At 36.5% G+C, this 11516-nt stretch overlaps 1 protein-coding gene across 2 annotated transcripts in view; it reads left to right on the top strand.

Moving 5' to 3' along the window:
• Positions 1-502: 502 nt before the first annotated feature.
• Positions 503-11516, top strand: part of ctnna2 (catenin (cadherin-associated protein), alpha 2) — a 304010-nt gene continuing 292996 nt past the window's right edge. Inside the window, exon 1 of one of the 2 annotated variants that reach the window (XM_088004302.1) lies at positions 503-1253. In XM_088004302.1, the coding sequence (XP_087860428.1) occupies positions 860-1253 (394 nt within the window). In that variant the 5' untranslated portion in view covers positions 503-859. The remainder of the gene's footprint in view (positions 1254-11516) is intronic. The other variant, XM_088004304.1, reaches the window with a different exon arrangement.

Raw genomic sequence — 11516 nt, 5'->3', positions numbered from 1 at the left:
CTGGAATAACTGGATAATTTGGACTTGTTGTGAAGTATAAAATGTTTGCTTCCAAGCACCTGGAATGATATTATTTCCACCTAACAAGCCAAAGAAACTCCAAGATCTTTTAAAATATCAGTAAATAAAAAAATAATACTCCTAACTTGACATAGTCTTGTCATTTCACCATCTGAAATGTTTATGGAGCAGCATCCGAAAGATTTTTTTTTTCCAGATGCATCATGTGTGGGTGAGGTGGGGGCTTTAATTAACAATTTAGTGCAGCACAAAATAGTACAGGAAATAGAAAACTGACAACATTTTATTTTACAAGTAACAAATTATGTCTACATTGAGATTAAATTATGTTACAGAACAGTGCAATAAGGAGCTTTAAACAGGAAGATTGTTTGAGAGCAAACAATAAACACAAAAATACAAACTGGAATTTTTTTTTGTATTACCTCTGATAATTTTCTCTGTGATAAAAAAACAAAACATATTCATTGCTGATGTGGTGTCATATGAGCGTCTCTCATTGTAAATATCAAAATATCAAATTTGAACCTAATAACTTTCAGTTTTCATCAGTTATGTATGTCATAATCATCAAAATGAACAAAAAAACTACTTTTGAAAAACATGCAGTGAATCTATATAATGCCTGAATTTCACTTTTCGAACTGAATTACTGAAATAAACTTTTTGATGACGTTCTTCTTTATTGTGATTCTTCATATATTCCTGCATAAAAGCGGAGTAATGGATTACTGCATTAGTTTAACTCCATCCACGGAGAGAATGGATCTTTACTTCTATAATGTGGCAAATTAAAAAAAAAAAAAAAAAAAAATCCTGCTCACTCTAAAGAGTACGCATGCGTCAACGACAGAAAGAGCCGCTCCTGATTTGCCAATGCTGGAGACGAGCAGACGGGCCACTATTTTGCAAAGCTCGCCTTACTAGCGCATCTTCGTCCGCACCTGCCTGCATCGTTGTTGCGGTAGGAGCGCTGGGAGGGGGTCATTATTTTGCAGCAACCGTGGGAGGAGGAGAGGCACTTCCGACACACCGACAGAAGCGTGTAAGCCTCAGATTCAGCACCACAAGATTAAGGAGAGCGTCCGGACCGAGCCGATTGTTACTCTCCGGGGAGGTTAACGGATCAGGAGGACGCCGTTTTTCTTTGGGAGTGCACTCAGTGAGACCAGGCGTTGCTGCTGCTGCACAGTTTGTGGACCTGCTACAGGAGTTATCCTTAACGGTTAAAGGTGCGTGTATAGCTGGTAGAGAAGGCGTTTGAGCTCAAAGATTTATTTTGCTAGCAGCCTGTAGCCTTCCACTCACTGCACCGCCTGACGACCGGAGACGTGCAGCTAACATTAGCTTAGGCGAGGTCCGGCTGTTTCATTCAGCATTGTAACCACAGCTTACCATCTTGCCTACTTAAGGTGTAGCTGCATGGAAAGTCTGCACATTGAATATTTCTGCTACAGGGTGGCACGACCTTTATTTATTGAGCTGGAGTAGTCCCGTTAGCTGAAAATCTCAGTGTTTTCTCACTCCCGAGCGCTGCTATCCAGTGAGCCCCGGTGCTGAAAGCTTGTCGGGCAAAGATGAGCCAGGCTGCTAGGCTAGTGTTGCAGCTAAGCTAACGGGCACCGGGCACTTCTGGTTCTGAATCCGCGTCCGCACACTTGCTTTCGGGGATGTTTAATTATTCACCAGCTGTTTCCTAATTAGCGTGTTAACTTGAGTGCAGTTGGTGCGTGTACTTGTCCTCGTTTAGATCTCCTTTCAGTCTAATTTCATTGTCCAGAAATGTCTTTGTTTAGAGACTGTTTGGAGTTCATCGCTTTATTTCTGCAGTAGTTATTGGAAAAGTTATTTTAATCTACAGCGTGTGTGTTTATGATTTAGCCATTGTGTCATCTTCCTTGAGTCGAGGATTCGAAGTAGCAAAGTGGTGCTACATGCCTCACCCTTACTTTAGAGCCGAGTCTCAATGAGCGCTTTTAGCACGGACAAACAACACGATGAAGAAAGCTGCGAGCTTTGACATGTGTATTACGAGTGGATTTAAGTATTCACATAAAGTGCCAGTGTAATATTTTTTTTGCCTCCCGTATATGTTATAGCGCAAATTATAATTTCTACGGAGCTGCATGTTCTTCAGCAGTTCAACATTCTCTCCCAGTGTAATAAACTTATTTAAATCACTTCAGTGCAGTCAGCGTTGTGGACTCAACGATTGTACAGTACAGTTACAGTAGAAGTCAGACCCAGTGTAGTCTGCCACATTCCCTTCAGTGTAACTGGAGATCCAGGATCCCATGGGCTTGTAGAGGTTGCAAAGCTCAATTTAGCATCTGAGCTCATGATGGTCAGAAAGGCATGCACACCCTCTCTGTCGCTGCGTGTCTGTGTCTCTTTCTGCTTGTCTTCTTCTCTGTTGCTCGCTATGGTGGTTATTCTATTCAACATAAGTGAACAAACTACAGTTGACACATTTTTTTTAAGTATTATGCTTAAAATCATCCATAGATGATTTTAAGCATAAAATCAGACTTTAGATTTGTTTTATTCATCCAACCAGAAAGTTTGTTTCTGACTGAAAATGATACAGGCATTTCACTAAATGAGTATTTTATTATTATTATTATTATTTTTTTTTACAAAGAATACATTTGAAAATTTGTACCCTTCTCAACAATCGATGGATGAGACTTTAATTCAATTATACAACGAGACTTCACAACAAACCTTGTTTTTAGGTTCAATACAACAAGCCAAAACAAAACAAACTTGCTATACGGCTTTCAAATATTTCTCTCTAATCATTTTGGCACAAGGACTTGTTTACATTAAAAGCAAAGACATCATGCCAGATGTTTGAGAATAGCATTTTGTAAAAGACTTACTAATTTAAAACAACAACAAAATGTATACTGATCAGATTTTCTAAACTGTCTTTAGCATTTCATTTTAGTAAATACTTGCATGGGTAACATTACTAAAACTAGTGTCCTTGTGTATTACTGAAAGAATATGTGAGGTTCCACAGGAAAACCAAGAACAGAAACATAGACAAGATAAAAAAAAAAAATCTTTTTTTTTTTTTGCAAAACGTACTACTAGTTGAAATGATGAAGAAACTACTGAATGCTCGGAAAGCAGTTTCAGGGGTTTTAAAATGGCAAACTAAGTAAATTGGGCTGTGAGAGAAACTCATTGTGACCAGGTGGATGAACAGTGGTGTACGTCGTGCTGACTAACCACATCTAGTAGCTGTAACACTTAAAATAAAATAATTATTTATTTATTTACTTAGCATGTTCTGACATGTCCTAGAAATTAATTTACCTGTGAAATGGCTTATTTCATCTTTGTGCTTAATCTGCTTGTATTTTTAAACAGTTTATTTCTAGTCTAATATTTAGCTTCTTACCTCAGTTACAGTATCCACATTAATAGTGTTGTTAGCGTGACCTGGTGGCACTTAGCCATAGTGGCGTCACCAATCTGAAAAGGATCAAATTATTTCTTTTCCGACTGGCTGGTCTCCTATCAAGCTGAAAATTGACCTATTCCGGTCACTGGGCAAATGTTTTAATTTGAACTCTGAGCATTTTACCGTTTTCAAAGTGGCTTAATTAGATTGAAGAAACATTTTAATATTCGTCAACGCCATTTGTCAACATGACTGTCTGTTTTATCATAAAGCCCATTTCAAAGACTAAAATGCTGACTAACTAAAATGGAAAAAACTAAGAAACATATCACTACGACAGTAAAATAAGAGCTAACTCTTTTTCAATAAAAACAATCTAAAAATATTTAAAATCCAAAATTTTAAAAACCTACCTTAATACAACAGTGTCTTAATCAGAGTATCAAACTCGACAAGTAAGCAGAAATGAAAACGGGTTTTAAGGAGTTTCTTGAAACTGCCTTGATATTTATTTTAGTTAACAATTTGTGCATCGCAGAATATGTCCTTTACCAGATAATGATGGGAGGCAGACAAGGGAGAAGCTGTGCTTTCCGGCTGCCAAGCTTGGACAGACTCTCTCCCGCCCTTTGGGAAATAGTTGCATATGTTTATCACTGTCTAACCATCTGCCTGAGACCTTAATTTATACAGTACTTTTTGATTCACTGTTTAGAATACAATATATATGCATATACTTTTACTGTACATTGTAAGTGCTGAATTCTGTTGTTACACAGAAGTGTCACCAATTGCTAAACCTCCAAACATATTTTGCTAATGTTTGTTAGATTTTTGGCATCTGTTTGTACCTTATGCTTCAAAATGAGATTGAAAAGTAGCCATTCTCAAATTAAAATGAAAAGAAAATTGCTCTCAGACACAGTGCTAACAGTTACAAGACAATTTGTCCTTCATTGAAGAAAATCATCGTTTTGAAGACACAGTTCAGCCGGTATGCTGTTATTGCAAGATCTGACGGTCATCTTTATGCAATCATCTAAATGTTCTGAATCAGCTACTGCATGTGATTTGAGGTAGACGGTCCGTTTCTTTCTGTCAGTTTCAAGGAAAGGACACAATTTATGAGCGAGACTATGCAATCAATGACAGCCAGGAGTGTTTTGTGTTTCCTGTCTCCTGGGAGAGCGAGTGTTATTGACAGACTACCATAAACCCTCCTGTTGTTAAATAGAAGCATGGCTCTGAGGTAGCCATGGTTTCCCCTCCAACTGGAACAGGATTGCTTGTGCCGTTGGCCTCTACTTTTTACTCACTTGTGCACATGTGCCTTATAGTTTTTAGGAGATGAGGGAATAAAGGGAACACCGACACAATTAAACTGCATTGTCTTGACAGGATACACTGAGTCGGTGTGGTAAAGATTGTACTTGCTGTATGTTTTTAACATGATATAATATGTCGTAATAGTGTTGTCATTCCACTGAGTGGCATGTGATATGGGAATATTAATAATTAACTGGATTTTTATTCCATCTATATACCCACACTTGATTGTTGAAAGACGAAAAATGTGTTGTATAATGATGAACAATTAAGTAGTGCTTTAAAATATACTGTCAGCAGCAGCATGGGGAAGCAAGAATGAATGAGCTTACTCTCTTCAAATTCTTATTGTATGCATTTTCCAAACACCAGAACTGCACCCACAGCACCCATTGAAAGGTCCATGAACATTAATGTCTTTCTACCAACTGTTACTTTCTACAACATTATGACCGACTAGAAGGAAAAATCAATTCATCCATCCAGCCTCAGTTACCCATGTCTGTCATCCTTCTTAGGAATGCATGATATGAGGAAACATGCAGTATGTAACATGAGAGAATGCTGGTTTGATATAACAATTGAATAAAAAATAAAAACATATAACTTGGTCTTATTAAAAAGCTGCTTCTGGTTGATGGTTGCTGATTTGAGATTTGAACAACTCACTTGTTATGCAATGAATTTTCTACCCATTTACCTTCTAAAGCTTTTTATTCTTCATTGAAGAACAAGTGCTGCTAAACATATTACTGATGTAAAGAGTCTGAATGTATGTTGTCCTTTTTGGAGTTTCCGGTTGAATTGTTTGATCAAAAGTCAAACATGGATCTTCTTCTTATAGTTACATTTTTATTGTACTTCAGAATGCTGTGAAAACTTAGCTTTTAGCCAAAGAAGGCTATGTGGAAAGAGTTTAAGAGCAGAGTGAATGTGAAGATGACCTTATATATGTGAGACCAAGCAATCCTGTTCCAGGATCAAAAACACTTTGATTTCGTTATGCTAATCTGCTATGCTATGAATTTAGTTGTTTTCACAAATCTTGTCTATAGTGTATTTATTCTGGTCTAGGGCTGAAACGATTCCTCGAATGATTCGAGTACCTCGATTACTAAAATTCCTCGAGGAAAATTTACCTGCCTCGAAGCTTCGTTAATTTATGTTTTATTAGTTAGCGCACCGTGTTCCGGCCGGGACTTCATTTGCGTTGCGCGGAGCTCTCACTTCCGCCTCTGAGTTGTTGACAAAAGCTAAGTCTCAGCGGCATAAAGTCCAATCTTCAAGATTGGCCCGTGGGGATTTAATTGATTGATGATAATGCCCGACTTTTTATCGTTTTTGGGGAACCAATAAGCATCCTTAAAATGACTGGGGGAATGCCTGGAGTACGGCAGCATTTCTCCTCCGGGGCTGCTGGTTGAAAGCGAACGGCGGGAAGAGCGCTGAGGTGAGCGGATAGCCTGAACAGGGCGGGCGGCTGAGTGGCTGATGCTTACCGTGTAAATGTAGCTTTACCGACGAACCGCACAATAAATTTCATATCCCGGTCTGAAGAAACGGGTGGCGGAGCGCATCGTACATGGCTGGTAGATGAGTTTCTGAGTGTGACCAGTGAAGGTGTCGTAAATATCCCGTATTGCTTCCCCCCGTGTTCGTCCCCCGGTCTAACGGTTCGTCAGTCCGCTGGTCTATTTCCTCCACCCCATCTTACGTTCGTTCATTCGCCCTCTCCTCCCACTCCAGGCGGCATTTCCCGTATTTTCAAACCCAAAGCGTGACAGGTTAGGTGGCAAGGTGAGTTTAATTAATCTATTAAACTCACTGAAGATTAAACTAAAAGCTGGATTGTAGACATTTTTTATAAGCATATTTGTTAGCCTGCCTCTTTGTTATTAAATTCAATATAATTTCAGATTTTTCTATAACTTTTCTTCTGGTTAACTTAGAAAGTGAGCTATTATTGTTACAGGTTAGTTTTCTAAACTACAAAAAAGCAACTGTTAGGGATGCTCAAATATGAAAAATTGGACTGGTATTGATATCTGATAGTAACACCGGTATTATGCCAGATTTACCAATATTTCATTTTGTAATTTTTTTTATCCGATTACTCGATTAATCGTAAGAATAATCGATAGATTACTCGATTACTAAAATATTCGTTTACAACAGCCCTATTCTGGTCAATTGGTTTTGAGAGTTGTAGTCATGGCTGATTAGGCTTTCTGCTGAAGCATTCATCTCAAAACAGCTTTCTGTAATGTCGAACCTAAAAGAAATCAGATAAACTTTTTATGGGCTTTGGAAGGCCAGCCTTTTTTTTATAGATGTATATACATTCTGCTACGCTTCACCAATTCTTTGGCTTGATTTATTCATGTGAATTCATTTGGAAAATTCATGAAAGGGTAGAATCTGTGACCAATGTTTATGCTCAGACAGACAGGAAGGAAGGAAAGAAAGAAGGCAAAAAAAAGAACATCAGCTATCAATTTTTTATCAGTCAATCTTTCTAAGACAAGCAAGTGTGTCCCTGGTATTTTAAGATTTTGTTTGTAACTTTTTCAAAGATAGTTTTATTTTCTTGTCTTAAAACTATCTTTGAAAAATGAAAAAATATGTTTAAAATTCAGTTTTAAAATTCATGGAATTGTCCCTTTGCATCCAGTTTGCAAGACATATTTACTCTTGGTTCAGTGGGTGCTGTTTGTGACCTCAACCATGCATCTTCTACTGTTCTGTTTCAATTTTACATTGTGTTCTTGTATTAAATAATCTGCCTAAAGTAAATGCTACCATTATTCCCCATGACAGATGGTTGTTCACTGCATAATATGATATTTATACATTCACATTCACTTTATCATGGCTATGTGGAGGACAGTTTTACAGAGCACAACCTGTGCTCTAGTTAAATTGGTCTATACAGAAAGGCTGTTTGTGTTTAACTTTATTCCTCTTTGTAGTACATGCTCATCTCTCTGAACTCATCAACAGCTCAGCAGCAGTTTTAAGGATAGTTTCCTAGCTACCCTAAATGCTACAAACTCCTACAAAATTGCTTCTTGTCCTGGTTGGTTTCCCTATTGATGAGTATAGTTACAAATAAGAAAAATCTTAGTTCTTTAACTTAATAATCTTACAATTGTGTCAGAAATGTTGTCATAAAGTTAGCATTATTCTTGGAAAGGATAGAGTACTTTAATAAAGTTTTAAAGTTTTGGGTTAAAGTAACTTGGAGTATACTCTAGGAACACCATCATTAATCATTTATGACTGCACACAAACTATTATTTTTAAGTGTTAAAATGTGACCTTTTTATCATAATTGTTGTAAATTTGATTTTATAATGTCATGGCAAATCTAACTACATCTAATAAATCTAATACAGTTGGGTTTAGTTACCTTTGTGTTGTATGTGTGAGACATTTAGAGAGCAGTCACAGTTCAATAATAAGAACCGTTAGTAATTCACAATCACATCACCCTCCTTCACTTCCATTATGTTTTCTTTTTTTCAGCTATTCAGGATCAATCAACTATGTTGGCAGTGGGAAGTTATTAAAGATCATTTCTTACAGCTCAGTAGAAAAGTTAGAAAAGTTTTGTATGTCTGCCAGATGATGATGTCAGTATGTGTCTTTAAATATAATTTGTGTAAATGGCATTACCCTACTCTACTCTTTTTGATGTAACTTTTGTGTTTCAGAAGTCTCACTTCTCTCAGGCTTTTACGTCTCTTAGGATTGACCAGCTCCTCCTCGACACATTGTGTGTCTTGTCTTGGTAAATTAACTTCTGTTGTTAGGCAACAGCCTGACTTCTCTTTTACCTTGGAAAATTTGAATGCTAACCGTTGAAGTAAATCAAGATGATACAGCTGCTGCTTGCTGTAACAGCTTGTAGTGGGTGAGATTAAGCATACGACCTCTTAAAAAAAAATCACCTTTTATCAGCTTTTTGTTTGGATTTGAGGCAGTTAGTTCCAGGCTTTTATTAAGATAATCACAATGAGGCGACAGATAAGATCAGAATCACTTTCTCAAGCAAGCAACGTCTCAGTTCAGTTTGGATTTTATTTGTGTTGCACGGATAGGTGTTGTTTGAGACGATGACGATTTTTGATTCTTGTAAGGTAGTAAAATATAAATATTAGAAAAGCATCCTCAGACTTTTGTAGATGATTTCCAGTTATTTGTGCGAGGATTTTACCTACCAATATCAAATTTAACTTTTAACAGCAAGGACTACTAAAATCTGTTTTGTCTACATCAACATTTTCCAAAGGGTCCCAACAATTCCAAATCCTGCATCTTCAAAAATACACAGAGGTTGAAAGGTCAAAAGGAAAAAGGAGAGCGAGCAGTAAATGGAGAAGTCAAACTCTTATTTTACACACAAGAAATTTCCGAACTTAAGATGTGCTTATTTCACTGACAAATAGCTGTGGAACAATGATGTGTTTAAAGACTGGACAAATTCTGTGGATCACCAGTCAAGCTGGTAATGGTCACAGTAGGTTAGGTTTGGGCCAGCAGTTTGTGCAGTTTCTATTATTAAGCGATTAACTGTGCATGTATCATTTTTTTTTTTTTTTTTTTTTACTGATTTTCATGAAAGTACCACTCCTAGTGGGAAGATACTTTAGTAAAATTTTTTTTGTTTTGTTGGCATATTTTTAGCTTTTGCCTTTGTAGCGGATTCAGTGTGGAGAACATTTAAATTTTCCTTCAATGTAAGAAAATAACACACTAAACACTAAATAACATAACTAAAGGTCTTTTGCAAAAAGCTACACTTTAAAATAATTAGAGAGACCACAAAATGTGATTTACTGCACAATTTGAGACGCTATTCTTTCTTACACTTAGTCTTTGTAGAACTTTGGAGTAACTAGCCTTTTTGGTGCAGAACCGCATGTAAAAAGTTTGGCTTAGATTAAGTCGTGGCTTACAAGATTTGAATCCTTTTTGCAAATAATGACTCAGATCTTAAAATGCATTCATCCCTGTAGCAAGAACCTAAAAGTTTCACAAGGTTAAGCTCCTATGACCCATTTTCATGAAACCGTTTCTGCGTCCTGGTCTTATAAACCAAATGAAATGTCCTTGACTGGAACGTTGTAAACTAAATTTTAATGTCACTATCTGCTAATCTCTTGTCTCACTGTGTGGGAAAAGGACACGCCTGTAAAAGTAATGGCGACATGAACCCACAAAGTGTTTTTCCTCTTAATTTGTATTGGTCCCCATTTCAAAAGCTAAACGGTGCTTCACTTTCAGAACAAATTTTAATTTGTTAGTTTCTAAAAGAATGTAATTGTTAGTTTGATCACTTAGACTATATCTACATTTTTAAATGAAATGAAGATATCATAGGCATAAATTTGATCATTCTTGATCATACTTTTTGAAAAGCCCTGCATGTAATGAGGCAGATACTCATGAGTTACCATGTCAACGGAATGATCTTTTGATTATATCTTGCAAGATATACAATGATATAAGTTGTATTTAATACTTAGTGTCACTCAAAGCAGCTGAATGCAGTTTGATATTGGATTGGAATAGTTTTTCTTAGTTACTTCATTTCATTGTACCAAAGTCATAAACAAATCCCATATGATGTAGGATTAGAGATGAGCACTCACAACTGACCTATTTATAGGAGACCTCTGTTGCAAATTAATCCCAAACACTAAACATTAACTGAACTGTGGTGTGATTTAGACAAGTAAAACACGCAAGCTTTAAAATACAAGCATATTGAGAGGCTTTACACTTGATATGCAGATTTAGAGCGATGACACACAACAACCCAAACTCTGGTCTAATAGTGACATTGTTAGGCATTCTCACATGAAGTAAAATAGAACATATTCATTTAATTCAGCATTGATTTTGGTTTAACAAGTGGCAATACTTCACCTCTAGAGCATGCAAAACAACAAGACATTATTGCAAATATAGAACGGGTATATTTTTATGTTTTCCAAATTTGGTGGTCACCATGAAATTAAGAAAAATACAATGGCAATGGCAGTTAATCCAACTGCCATGTCAATTGAGTCTTGCATATTTCATGCATTTCAATATAGCTCTTCCGAGAATAGCAGTACATTGCATTACTGGAATACCAGTTCCCAAAGCATATTGGCTACTTTGTTAATTTCAGTTGTCATGCTTTACTTTTAGCAGATTTTTTTATTAGACTCCCACAATTTGGCTCTAGAGAGCAGTGATTGCTGTCACACTAGGGTTTGACATCTGCTTTTAGAGATACCCCCCCTGCTCCATGCAAGGATGTGTGTTTAACTCTGCTCTGAATTTGGGTCAGTGTGGACACTTTCATATTATAGCAAATGACGGGGATTGTACTAACAAAGCTAGTTGGATATGCATAGAAAAAGAAGAACCATGGTTTGGTTCATGCATTAAGCAGTTTATACTGCATGGCTAAAAAGAAAAAAAAATTACCTGTACTAGAACCAGCAATTAATGTTTTAGTATTTTTTATACATTTGTTATTACAGTATACTAGTAATTTCTTGTTTAAATGTTTTGCTGCCATCATGTTTATCTTAAGAGGAAATGTAACTGTTAAAAATAATTTCATGCTTAGTGTATAAAATACATTTTAAAGATTTCTGTTTTTGAAAAATGTTTCTATTTTTCAAATGGAAAAATCTGATCTTTGAGGGCTACATGGCAATTCATCTGTTTTCAGTTTTCTGGAAGTTTGTTCCAGAAGTGA

This window comes from Poecilia mexicana, unplaced genomic scaffold (assembly GCF_051168715.1).
Source record: "Poecilia mexicana isolate PSO_F unplaced genomic scaffold, ASM5116871v1 scaffold_1, whole genome shotgun sequence".
Taxonomy (NCBI): Eukaryota; Metazoa; Chordata; class Actinopteri; order Cyprinodontiformes; family Poeciliidae; genus Poecilia; species Poecilia mexicana.
The sequence above is the reverse complement of the archived record's forward strand: the minus strand, read 5'-3'. Positions and strand labels throughout refer to the sequence as shown.